Source organism: Malus domestica, chromosome 10, assembly GCF_042453785.1.
Source record: "Malus domestica chromosome 10, GDT2T_hap1".
Classification (NCBI taxonomy): domain Eukaryota; kingdom Viridiplantae; phylum Streptophyta; class Magnoliopsida; order Rosales; family Rosaceae; genus Malus; species Malus domestica.
In genome coordinates, this window is record NC_091670.1 from 26,405,446 (window position 1) to 26,428,766 (window position 23,321).

The following is a 23,321-nucleotide window of genomic DNA, read 5'->3' on the forward strand; positions in this document are numbered from 1 at the left end:
TGCGGTGCAGGGAATGTTTTGGTTCAAACTGGTGGCGAACGATAAACTTAGGTAAGTTACATAATACCCATTCAGATTTGATGTCTATTACAACTTCATATAACATCTTTAAAACATTTCACTTTCATACCTCACGTACTATTTTACTTCAAAATAATACATCTGTTAGATTTTCCATCTATTGGTCTGTTAAATGCTGAAGTGGCTGCCACGTGACAAAAAATAATAATTTTTTATACATTAAAAATATTATAATATTAACCCTATTGAAAAAAAAAACAAAAAAATAAAAAATAAAAATAACAAAACCATATCCACCTCTTCCCTCTTCCCAAATCATCCAGCCCTAATCTCTTTCTCCTTTTCCCAAATCCCTAGCCCCAATCATCCAGTATGCATTTGCCTCACCGTCGTTTTATCGACCCCAAAATCTAGCGCACCTGCACCAGAAACTCCGTCCAAATCCCTCCCCCTTCTCTGCTGCGCCTATCCTCCTCTTCCTTTCCAAGCCTCTCATTCTCTGTCGAATCTCTGACCTCCACTTCCTCGCTGACCCCACCACTGATGAGGTCTTCGCCAAGATGCTTCTCGTCCCAATCCCCAATGAGTTCCCCAACGTCAAGCCGCCCAATGGCGACAAACTCGACATCGACGATAATGGGGACTTGGAACAACAGGATGACCGCCTCGCCGCCGCCACCGCATTTGGTATTGGATCTTCAACTTGGTTCCTCATCGACAAAATCGAACAACACAGATTGACGACAGTGTTTATTTGTGTCTGGGGGTTTGAAATTGGGGGAAGGAAGGCTGAGCCATGTGAAATTCGGTGAGATGAGATAGAGTGGGGAGAGATGATGGATTTTGGGTTGGTTTTGGGTGGAGTCGGCAGCAGAGACGTTTGGATTGGATTTAGATTTGGCGGCAGATGGTGATGGGTTTGGGTTTTTGTTATTTAAAAAAAAAAAAGGGTTAATATTATAATATTTTTAATGTATAAAAAATTATTTTTTTGCCACATGGCAGCCACAGTAGCACAAATGTGGCAACCACGTCAGCATTTAATAGACCAATGGATGGAAAATCTAACAGAGGTATTATTTTGAAATAAAATAGTACGTGAGGTATGAAAGTGAAATGTTTTTAAAATGTTGTATGAGGTTGTAATAGACCTCAAACCTGATGGGGTATTATGTAATTTACCCATAAACTTACGGTGCTTACGTGACTCTGGTTTAGGGATGGCAACATGGCGAATTGGGTTCGGATGTGTCATCCCCATAACCGAACCCGTTTGTTTTTCCCGAACCCGAAACCGAAAAAAACCCAAACATGTATTCCCCGTAATCGAACCCGTTGGGTAACGGATTCCCTATCAAGTAACGGTTTTCCCCATTTGTTTTCCCATGAAGTTCCAGTTCCTCCCTCACGAGTCACGACCATCTTCACATCCCTCCCTTGGCTGGAAAATTAGACTGGTTCAGCGGTTTCATCCCCCCGGTGCTCTATTTCTGCTGCTGCCCAGCAGAGCTGTTTTTTTTTTTTCATGTTTTTTTTCAAGCTTTGCCAATAAGAGCAAAGCTACTTTTTCTTAGTCTCTCTTTACTAAATTCTTTTCTTTTTCAAGCTTTCTCAATAAAAAAGCAAAGCTGTTTTTGATCCCCTTCCTCCAAATCTCAATCTCAATCTTAACGGAACGAAAAACCTTGCAGAGATGGTGTGGGGTCTAGAGGGTGTGGTTTGAGGGCTCGCTAAAGACGGTAGGGTAGTGTGGGTGGTGGTGCCGTGTGTGCGTAGCTCAAGAGAGGTGATGACTAAAGATAGTGTAATGAGGAGAGGGAGAGAGAGAGTTGCAGAGAATAAGTGAGGTGAGGGAGAGTTCACGAGAAGAAGAGAAATGTGAGGGATGAGGGAGAGAAGATGGTGGTGTGGTCCTTGTTTTGCATGTGTGTACGCGTGTGTGTGGTGCTCAGGGAAAAGAGAGGCACATAGCACAAAAATTGGAGGAACGTGGAGAAAGAGTGAGTTGTATTCTTTTATAAAAACATATATATAATAAATATTTATATTTTTTTATTAAAGAATGAAAACGGGGCAAGTTCGGGTACGGATTCGGATCAGATACCCCTATAACCATAACTGAACTTGAAACTGAACAATTTACCCAACGGTTACCCGAAACCTTAAAAAACCCGAAATTTGCTACCCGAAACAGAAATGTTCGGGTCAATTAACTACGGGTATCGGGTTTCACGAACTAAATTGCCATCTCTACTTCGATTATTGAAATATTGAAATAAGAGAAACAATAATCGATTCCGAATTGAAAATTTCGGTTTTATCGATTTTCGATGATCTCAAAATTTTAAGGGTTTTTTTTGGGTTTGGGATATGGAAAATCCTTAGGAAAAATTCGAAAATCAACCCCTAATTTTGATATTCATCCTTCAATTCGAAAATGAAAAACCCTAACCCAATCCGAAATTCAAAAACCCTAAATCTTGAAAGAGAAGAGTGAGTTGCAAAGAGATATTGTGAGAATAGAGAAGAAGACACAGATTACATTGTAAACTGAAATGAAAGGGATTCTCATTGAGCTATAGAGACAAAGTGAGGGGTGGTCGACAACTAGCTAATAGAGGAATGAGTGGTGGAAGGTTGAGAGGGAAATAGTCTGTACAAGCCAGAGGTGGAAGATGAATTTGGTGGGACTAGATGATGAATTTGGTGGGAATGGGCGATGAATTTGACGGTGCAATTTCGCGGAAGAATATGAATTTGGAGGTATGCTGCGGTCTAGTGGTGTGGTGTGGAGTCAATGGAGAAGAAAAAGAATGAAAAAGGATCAGAGTCACGAAAGAGCGTCGAAGTTGTCGAGGAAAGCGCTTGGTCGTCTGGGAAGGTTTTAAGTGAGAAAGATTTATATTTTTATGAGCGGTTGATATCTTATCTCAATCAAATCAAACGGCCACATATATTTCAATTTTCAAATACATATATTTCAATTGAAAAATATAAATCTATCTCACTTAGAACCTTCCCAGACGTTCATAAAATCAAACGGCCAATCGAATCAATCATTTGGTATTACTGAACAAACGGTGTCGTGGTCTCGATCCTCTTACTGAGTTCAGGTAATTGTTCGATTATGGGTACCTAACGGTTCAGTACCACTCGGTTCAATTTTTTTAGGTTAGGTTCAATTTTAAGGGAGTGTCATTAGAAGTTTAAGGTGTGCAGAGTCAAACACACTACACATAAAAATGGGTGAAGTGGATTTGGTTGGTGATGGGCTTTTTTTTTAAAGGAAAACTAACGAAAAGTCCAAAAAAACTTTAGTTTTAATATAAAATGACAAATAAAAGTGTAGTGAATAGTATCGGAGAAAGGTAAAAACGTGGTTTTTCGTTAAAAGTGAACAGTACTGGGAGTGTTTCATTAAAGCTCCCTTTTTTTATCTTCCAGTCTTAGGTTTGATTTGACCTACAAGATTTGGGGTCATTTCTTATGGGTCTTTTGGTTCAAAAGAGTTTTATGGACAAGGCTTATTATATTAACAACCCACAAATTGTTAAATAAACCTCACATACTTAATACACCCCACATTTACTTTTTCAATTAAAAATTATCTTTATACATCCCATATACCTCTCCATAATACCCTCACACCCCACATTCTCAAAACACACATAATATTTCTACATACATCCCAATTTCTTCAAATTTTATAATACTGTTTAGGTCAAAAACATTATTTTGGGCTGAAGGTAACAAATGGGCCGCGACTCTTGATCCGGCAGTCGTAAGGGGGATTATGGACATGCTGAGTATTGGAAGTTGTCTAGTTGTTTATCGATCGAGTCCCTTTGTGAGAAGGAATGATTTGGATAAATATGAATCCTTAAACCCCCAGGAGTGTTAAAGCTAAAGGCATTAAGGAACACGAAAAAAATCTAGTTCGTTGTGGAAATGTGTTAAAAGTCCTAATTAAAGTAGGATTGGCCGAGTCTTAGTTAGATCAGGATGAGGAGTTTTAGTCTAGGTAAGGTTCTAACTCATCCGGAAGTAGGTTCACTACTATAAATACAGAGGATGAACACACATTCAAGCCCTCTAATTCAACACACAAACTGCCTTGCGCAAACCCTCGCTCTACGTGAAACCTCTTAACAACCTTGAGATTTTTATTTTCTTTTTCGCCAACATATCTTCAATTTGGATAAACAACACTGTGAAGGCAACTGGCGAACATCTTTAGTTTGGATAAATAGCACTGCCGTCGTAGAATCAGCCGACCGCGAAACACATTCAGTTTGGATAAATAACACTGCGTCAAGGCTGATTGGTTATCTATCCAAGTCTTGGTCGAGAAGTGTTTTCGAATCCTTATTGGTAGAGGTCATCCCATGAGCCTTTTCGGTGAAATGAGGTGTTACGAGTCATTGGACTCGGCGCATTGAATGTCGAGTGGTTTTATATTGGATACTCACAAGTTGGGTTTAGAGTTTGGCATTCTGACGATCGAACCACATTCACGATTAAGACGTACATTTGCTTTTGAATATTTGTGTCCATATAGTATAGTGTCGATTCGGCGTGCTTATACTCTTAAGAATATAATCACCGTAACCAAATCTGACACCGACGATTTGTGAACTTCGTAGAACTAGCAGCCTTATCTTTAGGCTCTAGAACCTAAAGGTCGAGACGTGTTCCTTCCTCGGCCGCAATCGTAAGATTGAGAAGTCAGCAGCGCATCCGATGTAACATCAACATATTTTACTCCTCGACCGAGCTCGGTCGATGAGTTGGTACGCACGCATACAACTGAAGGACGTAGTTAGCTTATTAGTTACTCAGCTTGCGCGCCACCTAGGCTTGGTAGTTTTTAGGGTCAACATTTTGGCATGCCCAGTGGGACCAAGTGCTAAAACTACGAAGTTTATGACCATTGAAATACGATCGATTAAAAAGAAAACAATCATGGGAAAGTCAACGATTGATCTGCCAGTTCAGAGTCCTGGACAAGAAGTGTCACATGCACGAAATCCTCTTGTTGCTGTGACACCTGAGACTACAAGTGTGACACACTGAGAAAATGAAGTTTGTCTCGGTACCCAGCCTCGAAACATAGAAGTCCCCAACAGAAATGCAGGTGTTTTCATTGAAGGGCTAATGAATGACTGTGACAAAGATGGTGGTGAAGGCTCTGACCCTCAAACTAGATCGTTTCTTCGAAGACGACTTGATGAGTAATCTCGGTAGGTTGAACAAACAATTATCTAAAAAATGAACAGTTTGCTCGAGGTAATACGAAGTAATGGTGATACACACACCAAATTACTCGAATTAGTAGTTAGCAGAGTCTTCGAATGAGGGCTTGTTGATCAGTCCCACTAGCTTCCACTCAAAAGTAATCTGTTACAGGCAAAAACATAATCTAATTTGCTCAAAACGATTGACTTGGAAAAAAGAGAATGATCAAACAGTAGATCAAACGGATCCAACCAGATAGTGGAAGCAACATCAGTCGATATGATCGAGGTCCAAAGAATGATCGATTCGGCCTTGAAAAAGGGCCGAAGTTCCCGAAATTCATCCATTCATACCCAACTTATGTAGAAAAGTTCAAATATCCTAAAGGCTTCAAGATCCCAGATTTCAGTATTTTTGTTGGAGAATCGTCCCTGTCCTCGTTGGAACATGTGGCTCAGTTCACTGTGCAATGCGAAGATGTCAATAGTGACTTCCACCTAATTCTATCCAAAGTTGGGAGGAACTGGTCAAGAAATTCCACGAGCAATTCTATCAACTGGGGATGGAAATGTCAGTTTCTTCATTGGCTAGGATGGCTCAAGCGTCTGATGAGTCACTAATGGATTACCTTACAAGGTTTAAATCGGCCAGGAATTGGTGCCGAGTCCCTCTACCCGAAGTCAAATTTGTTAGGCTTGTTTGAATGGGCTAAACGTGGAGTACAAAAAGAAATTCCTGAGGGCAAACTTCTGAGATATGTACGAACTAGCCCAACAGGTCGAGCAATATGATTATTTGCTCCGAGAGTAAAAGATCTCGAAGTCCCCATCCTGGGGAACGATTTACAAAAATCCCACAGTGAGCTACACATCGACCGAAGGCGATGATCCCCAATATGTCAGTGTGGATGCAGCCAAAATAGTGTTAGATAAATCATGCGTTTGCAAGGCATTAGCTCACATTAACTCCAAGGATGCTAAAACCCGCTCGGTTTCTGAAGAGACGGTTAAAACATCAAAAGTTTATACTTTCGATATCACCAAAGCTGATACAATCTTCGACCAATTGCTGATGGTGAAGATCATCAAACTTCAGCCAGAACACAACATTCCTAAGGCTAAAGAGTTGAATGGAAAGATGTATTGCAAATAACATAATTTGAATAAACATACCACAAACAACTGTGTTGTGTTTCGTGACGCTATTCAAAGTTGGATGGATAAAGGCAAGCTAAAATTTCCTGAGAAAAAGATGATTGTCGACGTTGATCCTTTTTCCTTCGGCGATAGTTGGCATGGTAGATGCTTATTTGCTTAAAACAAAGGGAAAAGGAAGGCCGAGTTTGTTCCAATACAACACGTCCCAAAGTAGAACTCTCAGTCGTGACTCAAGATTGATCTATTTTCAAACGAGCCACCTATAGAGTTTTTGAGACAAGCTATAGTCGAATCCATGTCAGACACCAGTGCAGAAGAAGCTGAGGGACGAATGGTTTTGTGTAGCCGTTGTAAAGCATATGTCGTCTTAACCAAGCCAAAGGAGAAACTACATCAGGCTCTGACATCACGACAACCATCTAAGGTCGCGGTAACACCTTCAAAAGAACTCGACGAAGGCCAGCGCCATAAGGTGTTCGATAGGCTTAGCCCTCAAACACGAACGGACGGCCCCCCTTCAGTTAGACGACATCTTGATTTTGACTTGCCATTTTATAATGAGGATTATTACTCACGTAACTCCAGCTGCTTGAGTTTATCGACAAATTAGAAAACCTTCAAGCCACCTGAGCCATGCTACCAACGTTGGTATAGTTACAATTCTTCTACTAGCGTCTATACTGCATTATCCAAATCTCAGAAACGTCGACACCAGTGGATAGACTGCATGGCTCGATGAAAGGCAGCACAAGCCACTTCGGCTACCAAATGGTAGCCGAAAAAGCAGCAGAAAACAGAAATGATCAACAAACCTTAGCAATCATGGCCGAATTACTTCAAGGGAAAAAGGTAATTGATTGCGACTTGGAAACCACCATTGAAGAATCTGAGAAGCACATCAAACTCCTCATTCGGCCCGGGAAGATGAAAGCTCGTTTTGAGCATTTCAGACAAGAAGCCGAAAATAAGCTTCCCCCACTACCCCAGCAAGAGCCATTAATAAGAGTCCGACGAAATTTACATCCTTCATTCCTCAGAGAATCCTTGGAGTACATGCAATAATTTCACAAGACACATTCTGCTAAAGACTTGTACGGCCTACCCAAGGCGTCGTAAGAAGCCCTCGACCTGGCATTCACTTGCCCTGATGCTGAACAGATTATTCAGAAAACTACCGACCCAACAATAAAGGCCAGGTTCCAGCATACACGTGAAGCTTGCGTCCTCGGCTTCGAGGTCGACCCGTACACATACATAGACACAGTCAAGCTCCCTTTCTCTTTCGAATACCTTTAATACTTAAGACATCACTTCGAAGTCTTCTCAGCCGTATCTCTTTTCAGCCTTACGGCCGATGAGAAGGATCGTGTGGCTCGTTTGGATGCCTACCTAGACACAAGGGACGCCTGAATTGCCTATGAAGAACGAGCCCGTAAAACACTGTAAGGACAAAACCAAGCCCCATTAACGACTAAGCTCGAAGATGATAGCTAGAATGAAACAGGTTCAGTTGACACACCACAAGAGCAGGTACCCGATGAAGCGAGAGATGATCAGGTAGAGGAAGCTCTAAAGCATGATACCGTACTTGATAACCCAGCGGACGACGACCAAGACCTGGTGGGCCATTCGGCCCTCGACAATATGGAAATCAGCATGATCTATGTCCTACCTGCTGAATTTCAACCAACTACACCCCAACCAAATTTCTTGGATGGGGATGTGGTTGCCGAGGAAGCAACACAAGTAGATTTCATCGCTATTGAAGAAGATGAGCAAGCGAGTAAAGCCGACAAACTTAAAGCAGCTCTGGCCATACTGTTTCCCTGCTTTTCTTCGATAATCTTCAACATTTGAAGTCGTTGTATGTCACGGCTCACATCGAAGGCACTACGACGATCCAATGACGAACTCATCCATCAGGAATAACCATTAACAGCTTCGTCGACGACAAGTCTCAGACCAAATGAATGCTTCATTTGGAGGTAAGCATTGCAGGTCGCAATCACATGACCGTATTCTTTATTGTCCACTCCAAGACCGAGTACAATGCATTGCTCGGTCGAGATTGGATCCATTAAACAAACTGCATTCCCTTTTCATTATATCAGGTTCTCATTTTTGGGACGGTAAATCCATTGTGATGCATCTGGCCGACAATCAACCTTTTGAAACTAATATGATTCAAGCATGGTATTATGATGATCACGTCGGCTATATTACCCTACAGGGTTTGAACGAGGAAGGACGACCAACTCGAATTTCGGTACAGAAAGCAATTGAGGTAAACACCGAGACTGTCCATCAGGATTCGACGAGGCTTAGATTGGCCGATCTGATCACAGATACTGATGTCTGAAGACCGTCAGGACAAACGACGGGTCGTGGTTTCATCTACCATGGAATGATTGTTGGCCTATTGGTATGTTATCTCTAAAAAACCAAATATGGGTGTCAACTTAGTCGAATTTTTTGTCGAATGAGACAACGGCCCAGTGCTTTTACTAGACAAAGTTCAGGAGGTACCAGCCGAGCTCGAGGATACTCAACCTCAAGTTAAGGATCCTTTAGAGGAAATAAATGTTGGAATGGCCATAGACCCACAACCCTTGTTCATTAGTACTTCGTTACCCCAACATGTAAAAACTGAGCTTTGTAATTTGCTTAAAGAATTTAAGGATTATTTTGCTTGGAGTTACCATGAGATGCCTGGATTGGATCGAACGCTGGTTGAACATGAATTACGCATCAAACTTGGGTGCAAACCATTCTGCCAACTACCTCGTAGATTCTCTACCGAAGTACAACATAACATAAAGGATGAACTCGTTCAACTTTTAAGAGCTGGGTTTATTCAGACAGCTTGATAGGTTGAATGGTTGGCGAACATCGTCCCAGTATTAAAGAAAAGTGGTGCCCTACGTATCTATATGGATTTCCGTAATTTGAATATGGCAACTCCCAAAGATGAATATCCAATGCCAATTTCAGATTTATTAATTGATGCAGCAACAAACCATGAGATCTTATCCTTTATGGATGGACATGTTGGTTATAACCAGATTTTCATCACCGAGACCGATGTCCATAAGACCGCTTTTCGTTGTCCAAGGGCACTCAGCACATACGAATGGGTCATCATGCCATTCGGCCTCAAGAACGCCGGTACCACATACCAACGAGCCATGAATACCATATTTCATGATTTGATTGGTACCATCGTCGAAGTCTACATTGACGATGTTGTAATCAAATCAGAGCGTCGGCAGACACATCTAGACGATATCCGACAGGCTTTTCTGCGTATGTGCCAACACAACCTTAAAATGAATCCGGCTAAATGTGTTTTCGTCGTATCAGCCGACAATTTTTTAGGATTCCTTGTACATCATCGTGGCATTGAGGTGGATAAGAATAAGGCATGGGCAATCATCAACGCTCTACCCCCGACTACCAAGAAACAACTACAGTCATTGCTTGGCAAGATTAACCTTCTCCGTCGATTCATTGCTAATTCGAAGGGAAAAATGAAAGCCTTCTCCACGCTTTTGAAACTTAAGGATACTGACACCTTCAAATGTCATGTCGAACATCAAAAGACGTTCACACAAATTAAGGTATCCCTCATAACTCCATCCGTCCTGGTCCCATCATAATGTGGCAGACCTCGCAAGTTATACATCTCTGCGGCCGATGAGTCCATTGGATGCCTTCTTGCATAAGACAATGATGTTGGGCGTGAACATGCCATTTTTTTATCTTAGTCGAAATCTCAACCCACTAGAGACTAATTATTCTGTTGTCGAGAAGCTTTACCTAGCTTTATTTTTTACCGCATCCAAACTCAGGCATTACGGGTGCGTTTGGTACGCAGACGGGACATGACAGAACGGGACGGGACGGGACGGGACGGGACGGAACGAAGGTGTAATTTTTGAAAAAGACATGGGGTATATTTGTCTTAAAATGGTAAAACATTGTGTTCCACAGACGTGGAACAAACCCATTCCAGGGGGGGAGGTGGAACGCAAAAACACCCAAAATCTGTCCCGTGGAACAGCCCGTTCCACCCATTTTTGGCGCACCAAACGCGGGACGGAACGCCTCGTCCCGTTCCGTCCCGTCCCGTCCCACGTACCAAACGCACCCTACATGCTCCCGTCGGTCACTCTGGTCATCGCCCAGGACGATGTTATTCGTTACATGCTCACTCGGCCGATAGTAAAAGACCGAATTGGAAAATGGACAATAGCACTGTCCGAATTCAGTTTGCAGTTTATGCCCCAGAAAGATGTCAAATGCCAAGCATTGGCCGATTTCTTAGCCCAACATCCTTCACCATATGATTTTAAGGGCAATAACGTGGACATCGGGATGGTGCAAACACGTGACAGTTACAGGATATTGTACTTTGATGGCTCTCGTACTTCCGTCTCGGCTAGCGTTGGGATCGTTATTCAATCCCCCAATCACAGCCGATGGTATTTTTCTCTCAAGCTCGAGTTCGAGTGCACGAATAATTAGGCCAAATACGAAGCCCTCAACATTGGCCTTGGTGTCCTTCACGATTTACGGGCAACTCGAGTCCTTATTCTCGATGATTTCGAACTTGTGATTAACCAACTTAATGAGACTTTTCGTTGCATGAGTTGTTCTTTGGCGCCATATCACATGGTTGCCAGCTATTTGGTCAAGTCTTTCGACGATGTTACCTTCAAACACATTTCACGGGTTTGAAACACTGATGCCGACGAATTAGCTCAAATAGCATCTGGAGCACAACTCATGGGGGCCAAACTAGGCCGAGAAATACCTGTGACCCAATGAGCATACTGGCCTTGGTTAATCAGCAAATTCTCCAATGTGATTATGTGATCCGTACGCGATTCATGTCATTAGCATCGTTGTTAGAGCGGAAGGACCCTATAGAGGTTTGCGCAGTCGAGGCGATGCAGGATGACTGGAGAAAGTCAATTATATGATATCTTGACAATCTTAATGGCAAACACGACAGTAAGACAAAGGTTCACGCCACGAATTATGTAATGTACCAAAATGAATTGTATCGAATGGGTAAGGACGGTCTATTATTATTATGCCTTGGCCCTCAGGAGGCTGCTCAAGCAATCACAGATGTCCATGAAGGTATTTGCGGGGCTCATCAATCTGGACGAAAGATGCGTTGGTTGCTTCGGCGACACGGCTATTTCTGGCTAAGCATTATGAAGGATTGTATCGAGTACGCAAAGTGATGTGTACAGTGTCAAATTCATGGGCCTATACAAAGAGTTCCGGCCGAATCATTCCATTCAGTCACCAAACCATGGCCGTTCAAGGGATGGGCTATAGATGTAATCGGTAAAATCGCACTATCTTCTGGGTCAACAAAGCATGCGTGGATACTTGTCGCAACGGATTACTTTACCAAATAGGTCGAAGCCAAGTCATATGCCGAGTTAACGTCTAAAGAAGTTTGTAATTTTGTAGGAGAAAATATCGTGACTAGATTCGGCGTACCAAAAACAATCGTAATAGATAATGGTATGATCTTTACATCCGGCAGGTTTCAGGAGTATATGGCAAATCTAAAAATTTGACTCGAGCAGTCTACACTGTATTACCCACATATATTTCAATTTTCAAATACATATATTTCAATTGAAAATATATACCTATCTCACTTAGAACCTTCATAGACATTCATAAAATCAAATGGCCAATCAAATCAACCATTGGGTATTACTGAACAAATGGTGTCGTGGTCCCGATCTTCTTACCGAGTTCAGGTAATTGTTCGATTATGGGTACCCAACGGTTCAGTACCACTCGGTTCAATTTTTTATAGGTCAGGTTCGATTTTAAAGGAGTGTAGTTAGAAGTTGAAGGTGTGCTGAGTCAAACACACTACACATAAAAATGGGCGAACTGGATTTGGTTGGTGATGGGCTTTTTTTTTTAAGGAAAACTAACGAAAAGTCCAAAAAAACTTTAGTTTTAATATAAAAGGACAAATAAAAGTGTAGTGAATAGTACTGGAGAAAGGTAAAAACGTGATTTTTCGTTAAAAATGAACAGTACTGAGAATGTTTAGTTAAAGCTCCCTTTTTTTTATCTTCCAGTCTTAGGTTTGGTTTGACCTGCAAGATTTGGGGTCATTTCTTATGGGTCTTTTGGTTCAAAAGAGTTTTATGGACAAGGCTTATTATATTAACACCCCACAAATTGTTAAATAAACTTCACATACTTAATACACCCCACATTTACTTTTTCAATTAAAAATTATCTTTATACACCCCACATACCTCTTCATAATACCCTTACACCCCACATTCTCAAAACACACATAATATTTCTATATACATCCCAATTTCTTCAAATTTTATAATATAGGTCCAAAACATTATTTTGGGCTGAAGGTAACAAATGAGCCGAGACTCTTGATTGGCAGTCGTAAGGGGGATCATAGGCCGGCTGGGTACTAGAAGTTGTCTAGTTGTTTGTCGATCAAGTCTCTTTGTGATAAGGATTAATTTGGATAAAGATGAATCCTTAAACCCTAGGAGTATTAAAGCTAAAGGCACTAAGGAACGCGAAAAGAATCTGGTTTGTTGTGGAGATGTGTTCAAAGTCCTAATTAAAGTAGGATTGGCCGAAGATCAGGATGAAGAGTTCTAGTTCGGGTAGGGTTCTAACTCGGCCGGAAGTAGGTTCGCTACTATAAATACAGAGGATGAACACACATTTAAGCCCTCTAATTCAACACACAAATTGCCCTGCGCAAACCCTCACTCTACGCGAAACCTTTTAACAACCTTGAGATTTTTATTTTCTTTTTCGCTAACACATCTCTAGTTTGGATAAACAGAAATGTGAAGGCAGCCGGTGAACATCTTTAGTTTGGATAAATAGCACTGCCGCCGTAGAATTAGCCGATCACGAAACACCTTCAGTTTGGATAAACAACACTGCGTCAAGGCCGACTGGTTATCTATCCAAGTCTTCGTCGAGAAAGGTTTTCGAATCCTTATTGGCAGAGGCCATCCCACGAGTCTTTTTGGTGAAGTGAGGTGTTACGAATCACTAGACTCGGCGTATTGAACGCCGAGTGGTTTTATGATTGGATACTCACAAGTTGGGTTTAAAGTTCGGCATTCTGACGGCCGAACCACATTTACGATTAAGACGTACATTTCCTTTGAATATTTGTGTCCATATAGTCTGGTGTCGATTCGGCATGCTTATACTCTTACGAATATAATCACTATGACCGAATCCGACACCGATTATTTGTGAACTTCGTAGAACTAGCAGCCTTGTCTTCAGGCTTTAGAACCCAAAGGCCGAGACGTGTTCCTTCCTCGGCTGAAATCACAAGATCGAGAAGTCAGCAGCGCATCCGACGCAACATTAACATATTTTAGTCCTCGGCCGAGCTCGGCTGACGAGTTGGCACACCCGCATACAACGAAGGATGTAATTAGCTCATTAGTTAGTCGGCCTGTGCGCCACGTAGACTTGGTAGTTTTTAGGGTCAACAAATACTCATTTTTAATTTTGATGGATTAAATCTGGATACCATGTTGTTCCCAGGGTAATTACTTTTGTGATTGACTTATTTTTCGTTTCCAGCTTGATGACATATTATCATTAACTGCTTTGGATGCTAACACTTATCTTAATTTTTTTTTTATCTTTGTGCAGATTGGAAAATCTTATGTCACTTCCAAACTCAAGAATTATCCAAACTCAAGATCTTATGTAACTTTTCTATAACAAAAAAATAAAAATAAAAAGGAATTATTGAAAGTTTCAAGCTGTTGGTATTTCAATTCACATAACTGGTTTAAAGGCATAAGTTCTGAAGTTTTTCAACAGAGTAAATGCCGGGATATGATATAATGCGTGGTTGGAGAGAAAATAATTTCTTGTAGTCACAGTCAGTGGCGGAGCCAGAATTCTGAATGAGGAGGGGCCTTTCACAAATATGTGTGTGTGTATATATATATATATATATATATATATATATATATATATATGAGTGTGTGTAAAAAGTTGAATTCATAACATGTTGACATATGCAATTTGTGTAATCCTCACAAAACTGAAAAAATTCTTTTAAATTCAATACTAAGAAGAAAAAAATGTAAAAACCCAGACAACCAAGTAAGAGGTAGGTTGTGGAAGGCTAAAGAAAATACAAAGAAGTAGAAAAAGGACAAGGGGGAGAGGTCTGCAAATAAAGAAGGTGGGTTGTTTTAGAAAATTATAGGGTGTATATTACTGTTAGGTGAGAGAATCGAACCAGAAGTGGTGTTGCTTTTTCCATTTAAAATTGCACATCTCTTTTAAAACTCCCCTACCAAACTTATCGTTTCATTAGACAGCTGAAAAAATTTAAAATCAAAACTTAACGATGTCGTTTGCTTCATTTTCTTCTATAAGGTTCACACCTCATATGAAGTCAGGATGGGCCAGGGACTACCCTAGTCCCTTGGTGGCTCCGCCCCTGGTCACAGTGACTAATAACATTGGCATATTCGTAGACATTTTGTTAGGGTTTTCTCAATCAATGTGTTGATAATTTCATTAGTTAGGATTTTGTTTAACAATGGAGGGTGTGAGGGTTTTGATAATTGAAGAAGATAAATAATACGTTAAAAGTGATGTGAGGTGTATTTGGAAATTTCTTATTTTTTTAAAAACTTAATAAGGTCGAAATTGTCATTCCATAGTAGAATACATAAGTAATTTAATATATAATTTTTTGTGGGGTGCATTCAACAATATATAGGGTGCTAATAGAAAAAGTTTATGGACAACTATGCTCTATTACTATGCCCAATCTAGAGCTTATTTATTAGGTCGTGATAGTTTATTCAAAGTTATTTTTTAATATAAATTTTAAATAAATTTCTTTTTATTGGTACTCCAGAAATTTAGTTGCTAACTCTAAATTTCTATATTTTAAAAAGAAAAATACTCTTACTAGAAATTACCTCTTTTATGATATTTAGTTGAATTCTCCAACTTTTATGAACAAAATACAATATGAATCTAAAAGAATTGTAAAAGGTAAGTTGTAGATTGTTATAATAGCTCTTTTCTTATCTTAAAAATGGAGACAATTAGTGGCAAGTTACGGTTATCTATCATTTTTGGGATGTAGAAGCTATGAGAAATTTCACCTTATCTGTGGCCACAGTTAAGCAAACTCACTAACTCGGAGCATCGCAACCTCCTACCTTTATTTTATTTTATTAGAAAGCCGCAGTCTGCACTCTTAGTATTGGGCCACTTATTGTAATTAGATTATTATAATAGTTGAGGTTTTTCATTTTAACTCATTGCATTTATCATTTAAAATGTCATCTTCCCATCAATATAAAAAAAACGCTCGTATAATCTTTCTTAGAAGATGAGCTAGCGGTTTGTCATCTACTACAATAATTATGAAAAATTCGTATTTCTTCCTCAATTATTACTTTATATTATCCATAATTTAAATTGCGATTGGATCATTTGGGAGGGACACGAATCCCTTTCGAATCCAAAAAATTTGAGCATGAGGATCAAATGATCCGGACTGTTAAAATTTGATTTAACGGTTATAAATAGGGAGCTCATCTAAAAATTATAATAATTATAGCTGTTGAATCAAAATTTTAACGGTCCGGATCGTTTGATCCATAAACTCAGATTTTTTAGGTCAGAAAGGGACTCGGTTCCATTTGGGAAAAAAATGTCCGACCATAACTTAATACATGACACGTAATATATTTTATTATCTCATGCGGATAAGCGGCACACCTGACTCCATCAATTTATTTAAAAAAAAAAAAAAAAACTCTGGTATTTTCGTTTCCTTGTCTTCCAATCCTTCCCAGTTTCCGAAACGTTTCGCAAAACCATGGCAAAAACAAGCTGCGCAATTAGCTCTGATTCTGCTTGAAAAATGGAGGCCCGAAGGCTCGCCATTATCTGCTCCCACATCCGACCCGGTTCGGTTCTTGGTCCGACCCAATTAGCTCTCGTTTCCAGGTCCAATTGCGATTCCGGTTTGAACAGTAAGCAGTGGCTCAGTGGTTCCGACGAGGGCAATAGAGAAAACGGCTGCGTTTTCTGTAAAATTATTCGCGGAGAGTCACCGGCTTTCAAGGTTTCTATGGTTCTAATTAAACTGCATTTTATTTAATTAATTATGGGTTTTTCATGTTTTAATTATTTGTGAAATTTTATACCTTGCAGCTCTACGAAGATGATGTTTGCTTGTGCATATTGGATACGAGTCCGCTGAGTCGTGGGTAAGGTATCATTTATCCAATATTTAATTTTTCAATCATTATTTTTCTCAATTTTCTTGCTTTTCTTTTTTTTTTTTTGTACTGGAATTTATGGTAAATTTGTCTCACTTCATTCAATTTTTTTAGTAGCACTATATTCTAAACTGCTCTAATGGAGAGGTGAATTCGAACTTGAGTGTATGGTGGCGGGCTTATTGGATTAATGGATGCTTCTAATTTTTAACAGTAGAAATGCAAGTGTTTTGTGTCAATTTTGCCAACGTTCCTTTTGTATAAGAAAGAAAGAACGCAATTGCATCGTCTTTTAACAATGTTTTAGTTTCCATTCCACTTGCTAAATTTCCGTACTTTTGCTCGCGCAGGCACTCTCTGATTATCCCCAAATCTCATTTTTCTTCGTTGAAAGCCACACCCCCGGATGTAAGTATGTCTTACAGATGCAGTTGGTTTGTGAATTGTTACTAGATATCAAGACACAAGAGTATTGCTTACTTTCATATCTTATATGCATTGGACGAAATGATGGGATGAATTAATCTGAACATTAATCATTGGTTGGACTGTAATTTTCTCTACGTATCTCCGACCGGTTGTTTGGATATATTGTAATTTTTTTTCTGCAAATCCTGTACATGCGCTTCTCTATTTGTTGTGTAGTGTTCGAATGTTTCATGAGTCCGAATGAACTTGCTCTGCAGGTGGTAGCTGCAATGTGTTCAAAAGTGCCCTTTATCAGCAGCGCAATCATGAAAGCCACTGATTCTGGTATGTCTTCAAAGTCATTTTCTGGCATCGCCGTTTTGTAATTTCTTTTGGTTCTCAGGTTAAGTACTTGATTAGCAATTAGGATGTGCTGAAGTGGTCCTTACACTTCAAAGATATTTTCTTTGACATCCTTGTTCACAATTGTATATTCGGTCATACCTACCTAACATTTGCTGTTATAAATACTTAACACAGTACGCTCTAATTATGCAGATTCGTTCAACTTGTTAGTTAACAACGGTAGAGCTGCAGGCCAAGTTATATTTCATGTGAGTCATTATAATTTCCGTTTTGAATTTCCTTCTGGCTAAGCTTATAGCAGCATTTACATTATAAATGATGCATCCTCTGCCAGCATTTATTTGTGTTATTGTTAATGGATGATAGTATTGTACCTTTCTATCCAGTTATTTTGTTATTTAACACGAGCAATGTGCTAAGCTTTTGCTAATCTTGCCGTGTAACACGGTAATTTCAGACTCATATTCACATAATACCGCGCAAGGCCCTTGATTGCCTTTGGGCTTCTGAGGTATGTATCATTCACAATTTTGCCTCTTTATATGTAAAAACTGTAGAGTCTTGAGGATATAAGCTTGATATTTATATATATGAACTCCATAGAGTTTGCGGAGGCGGCCCCTGAGCTCAGACCAGGAAGCATCTCGACTTGCAGATCATGTTCGAGAGCAATTGTCAATATCCGACAACTCCAAAATCAGCAAGGGTGAAGGATCTAGTCTTACCGAAAACTAGGTGCACATTTCATCCGATCACAATGTAATTTTCAGTGTACAATTATGTGCAATATACATACTTTAATTCTTTGAAATGTTGTATGACTTGCAAATATTACTTGTTCCATGTCATATAGAAGGCTGAGCTCACCAGTTTACTTAGTGTTTCTTTTTCCCTTCAAAATCTGGACATGAAAATAACAATGAATATAATATGATTTCCTTTTTCTTTTTCCTCAAGTCCGTGAACAATGGTTTATTCAGAACGAAAGAAGCACCAAACCTAAAAACCAGGACACAAAAGCGTAATCTCAATATCTGTCCCGCACCAAGGCTGTTCTAACTTCGAAAAGTTTCCATTGATATGTTTTTTTTCCACCTAATTTTTTAGGTGAATCAGGCTTCTAGTATAACAGCACACCATTGGACTCCAGAAGTCCGAGGGTGAATTTGTAGGACACAAGATTCAAGGAATCATTTCTTAGATCCTGGAAGTACCAAAATGTACCTCCAAATATGCAGCAGTGTAACTGTTGTAAGTCTTGGACATATAATTGTAGCGAGAAAAGTGTATGTTGGGATGAGGAGTCCAAAAGAGTTCCTCTTTCTTGAAATCGAAGGAGATGATACGATTAGGGTTTCTTCCAACCTCATCATCTTCATTTACAAGCCAATGCATGTTTCCGCATGCAGATGTTTTATTGACACTTAACTCGCAAGGAGGAACTGAGTCTATCTCTCGCCACGCGCTAGTGCCCGATACATAAAACGAACGATCTTGTAGGTGTTGGACATTATCGAATCACATACACAACTTGCGATAGTACCTCCAGGGACCTCTAAAACTTCTCCACCAAGAGGATCGACGAGCCAGAAGCCTGGACAACCGGATACACTACTCTCGTTGAAGAAAAACAAGTTGCAGAAAACAAAACGTACACCACAAAAGTTACTGTTACAAAAATTTGTGACACGAAGAGCATGGTTGGTTTCTCTCAAGTAGTTATGTTTGCGGGTGTTATTCGATGATCGCAGCTGCAACGGCATGATTTGTAATCCATGCTATATGGGGATTTAGCAACAAGCATGATTTGATGTACTTCAAGCTCAGCAGCATCACCGGAGTCGATCGGCAGCAGAATTGAGTAAACGCTTGATGTACTTCAAGCTTAACAAATTGATGTGACAGGCAGTCTCGTAAGGATTTCGATCAAAACTATGACATTCATAAAACTAGAGCAATATGATCTCCTTGCTTCTATACCTAGGTTCGAATCCCTTATGTCCAACTTGAGATTTCCTTGAACTAAGCAGAGAGAAAATAAATCAGTTTCACGTTGACCAATGAAATGAATCTGACATCAATTTCTATTTTTTGAGTAAAAAAATGTTAGGGAAATCAAAATTTTAGACCATCTTTTGTAAACCACATAATGTGTCAGTTGATAATTGGGCTACTTTTTTCTAGTGATTTAAAGTAATAGTCCAACTATCAATTATCGCATTATGTAGTCTATAAAGGATGATCTAAAATTGAGAAATGCAAAGGAGACTATCTCCTCTATGACATCTCACAATTTAACATCAATTTTCGTGCTAATATTATAAAACATTATACTAAAAACACGAGTGTCAAAATATTTATAGAGAGTTCCACGTTTAAAAACTCCTAGCATTTCTCTCGACAATTTGCATCACCCTGTTGGGATCAATCCCATTGACCAACTTTTATTATCCAATGATACTGTCATGAAAGAGTCAGGGCATTGGCCAGTCAAAACCAACCCTAATTTAGTTTTATTATGGCACTTTCAAAAATATAAAATTCAGCAATGAAAAATTAATAAATAAATAATCAAAATAAATAAAAAGAACAATCTTCCAATTAAATTTGAACTACCAAGGGAAGGCAAACAAAAATCCAATTTAAAAGAAGTCACAACGAGTCTTTGCCTTCTCAGACCCCCCTATGCGAAACGTCTTCCCTTTGAGCCTTAGCCTCTCTTCGTCTTCGTCTCCCTCCATTTCGCGCTTTCGCCCAGAAACCTCTTGAACTCTCCTCCTTCCCCTCCATCCCCTCCATCCGCCGCCAAACCGTCGATTCGCCGCGCCCGCATTCGCTGAAAACACCATAGGAAACAATCAATTTGGGAAGAGGAAGCGGAGGACGGATATGGCGCCGAGTCTCGCATTGTCGACGGCAGAGAAACTCAGGAAGGACGGCAACACTTACTTCAAGAAAGATCGATTCGCGGCCGCCATCGATGCCTATACTGAGGTATTATTTTGTTTCTGCGATTCGCTCCTCTCGTGTACTTTGCGTGTGTGGAAAATTGTAAAGGTTTGATCTTTGTGATTGATGATTTCGTGGTGGTATTTTTTGGCATTTGGGTTTTGAAGGCAATCACTCTGTGCCCTAATGTTCCTGTTTATTGGACGAATCGCGCTCTCTGCCATCGGAAGCGTAAGTATGTATGACCACCCCTCTCTCTCTCTCTCTCTCTCTCTCTCTCCCTCTCTTCAGTTTTCGTTTTCCTTATTTGTTTCTTGGATTTCATTAATGGGTTTTGAGTAATGCAGTGATTGGACAAAAGTCGAAGAGGATTCTCGGAAAGCTATTCAGCTTGATCACAATTCAGTTAAGGTACAATCTGGTGTTTTGATTTTGTTTTGCTCCTTTTTCTATATATGTGTTTCTAGGATGTCATCTGTGACCTGAAAATAGAGATGTGAGATCTTCGAGGAGTGAAATTTTGGTATATTGATATACTCTTTTGTGTATCGACTTGAGTACTTGTGGTGGTGCTGCAGAGAGTTGTATTCATTGTTAAATTCTGATAAATTGATTGTCTGCATTTTAACGCATGGAGGTCGGGTCATAAATCGTTGGCCTACATTACACGCACGGAGACTTTGTATGTTTGTTTCCTCTTCTAACAAACCATCATTTTATGAGTTAGATGCTATTTATACAATTTGAGCGCATTCAAGTGGCGAAAGACGTTTAATAACAGTTTTGGATCCAGATGCATAATTGGAATTTTCACCAAGATGATAGCTTGAAAGCATGGGTTCCCTCCTTCTATATGCCTTGTGCTCCTGACTTTTCCGGTTGCGATTATGCCTTTAGAATCATTGCTTCCTTGTCGTCTATTCAGTGCAGTACATATCTAATCAAGCTTTGGACACACGAAAATAATTTTGTTGCATATGTTGTGTGTATTCCTGCACAATATTCTCTGAGTCTTGCACATTAACCTATTATCTTCTGCTTTAATGTGCCATTTTCCTTTTTACTATTGAATCATCATTGTGCCGTTTAGGTCATTGAAAATTTCCTGCGTGACAGGGTAACTATATGCTGGGGCTTGCTTTACTGCAGAAGCAAGAGTATGCTGAGGGAGTTAAGGCACTTGAGAGGGTAAGAAGTGCTTTTGGTCTAGCATACTCTTATCATGAGCATCGAGAAAATTTCTCTTACTGTGCCTTTTTCAGTTTATGATTATGATAGAAGAAGAAAATGGAGGTCCATCTAACTCACAATATTTAACTTGAAAGTACATATATCTAGTGAAATTATGAAAAAAGTTGCATAACGCACTCAAAAAAATTAAATACAACTGAGGATACTTTAGAATGATTACGGTTTTCTTGATCTTATTGTGAAAGTTGCATAATCTAATATTCACAGAAAGAGGGTTATGAGAGGATGTATTATAGTTGCATCACAATGATGCAACTGATATTCACCACTATGTTTCTTGGAAGTTATTTCTTCTTGTTTTGAAGGCCTTGCTCGACATGCTTGTATATGATCTTTGGAAAAATTGAAAACAGGGGGGAAGTCAGGTGTCTTACAGAAGCATAATCAGTCAAATGGCACTAGTGCAGTAAAATCTTGTTCCTGGTTTTATCATAATACTTGATATCTTCATTTTTTCACAGACATTTCATACTACTTTTAAAACCTTTACTTTGGAAATAGTTGCTTACGATGTGGATAAAATATTTGAATTCTACTGAAATTTTGTTTGAACATCCTGTACAGGCTTTGGATCTTGGGAGGGGTGCTAATCCGAAGGGTTATATGGTAGAGGAAATCTGGCAGGAGCTTTCAAAAGCAAAGTACATGGAGTGGGAGGATACATCGAGCAAACGATCATGGGAATTGCAAAACTTGAAGTATGTGTTCCCTGTAGGATCAGGCCTATGATGTCTGAAAATGTTTTCAATATTGCATAAGTGTTGGTGTTCGTTTTAAAGGTAGCTGGTTCATAAAACTTGTTTCGTGTCTCAGAGCAGACTGCGAGACTGCTCTTAAAGAGAAACATGACGCTCTTCAAGTTGAAGGGTTTTTGGATGAAGCTGCTACTACCCATATGAAACAGTTAGAGGCGTTAGGAAGAGTGTTTGAGAAGGCTGCAGAAGCTGACACGCCAAGTGAGGTCAGTACATGGTTTTCTTGTCTTCCATTCTCAGTTATTTTTGTTGTGACTGTAAAAAAATTTCAGGTGCCGGATTACCTGTGTTGCAAAATCACGCTTGATATATTTCGTGATCCTGTGATTACTCCAAGTGGGGTTACATATGAGAGATCAGTGATCCATCACCATCTTGAGAAGGTATAATTTCTTCATATTGCATCTGCTAATACAAATGCCTTCTCTACGCTAATGTATATTTTCACAGTGATCTCTGGCCTTTTGTTTGCACTATATACCAGGTTGGCAGGTTCGATCCAATCACACGAGAGCTGCTTGATCAATCAGAGCTAATACCAAACTTTGCCATAAAAGAAGCAGTTCAAGCATATTTACAACAGCATGGTTGGGCCTACGGAACATAGTGAAGGTTGAATTTATTGGAAACTTAGAGAGTCGATAGTTGTTCTAAAACATACAATGTACCAAATGCGGCAGAGTGCAGTGTCCTCTTGTGTTTTTGATGTATGGTGTGACCTAGAATCATACTGAAGGTCTATCCTTTTTGAAATTGTACGTAGATTACAATATAAACCAGTTCTCCACTTGCTGCTGGTGTAGATTCATGTTTACTTAAAATTGTCGTCGTTTGTGAATTCGGTTTATCTCTCGGACCTCAAAACG

At 39.7% G+C, this 23,321-nt stretch overlaps 2 protein-coding genes across 2 annotated transcripts; both read left to right on the forward strand.

Annotated features, from left to right (window-relative positions):
• The first annotated feature begins 16,186 nt into the window (after nucleotides 1–16,186).
• Nucleotides 16,187–18,378, forward strand: LOC103412152 (adenylylsulfatase HINT3-like). The gene is made up of 7 exons (XM_008350747.4): nucleotides 16,187–16,569; nucleotides 16,659–16,714; nucleotides 17,077–17,134; nucleotides 17,413–17,479; nucleotides 17,693–17,748; nucleotides 17,958–18,011; nucleotides 18,104–18,378. Exons 1-7 carry the CDS (start codon nucleotides 16,366–16,368, stop codon nucleotides 18,233–18,235), a joined length of 627 nt encoding a protein of 208 aa, XP_008348969.3. The 5' UTR covers nucleotides 16,187–16,365; the 3' UTR covers nucleotides 18,236–18,378.
• Nucleotides 18,379–20,115: 1,737 nt separating this feature from the next.
• Nucleotides 20,116–23,293, forward strand: LOC103412153 (E3 ubiquitin-protein ligase CHIP-like). Its single transcript, XM_008350748.4, has 8 exons — nucleotides 20,116–20,494; nucleotides 20,617–20,684; nucleotides 20,797–20,860; nucleotides 21,566–21,637; nucleotides 22,265–22,398; nucleotides 22,514–22,661; nucleotides 22,728–22,838; nucleotides 22,940–23,293. Exons 1-8 carry the CDS (start codon nucleotides 20,390–20,392, stop codon nucleotides 23,060–23,062), a joined length of 825 nt encoding a protein of 274 aa, XP_008348970.1. The 5' UTR covers nucleotides 20,116–20,389; the 3' UTR covers nucleotides 23,063–23,293.
• Nucleotides 23,294–23,321: the final 28 nt, after the last annotated feature.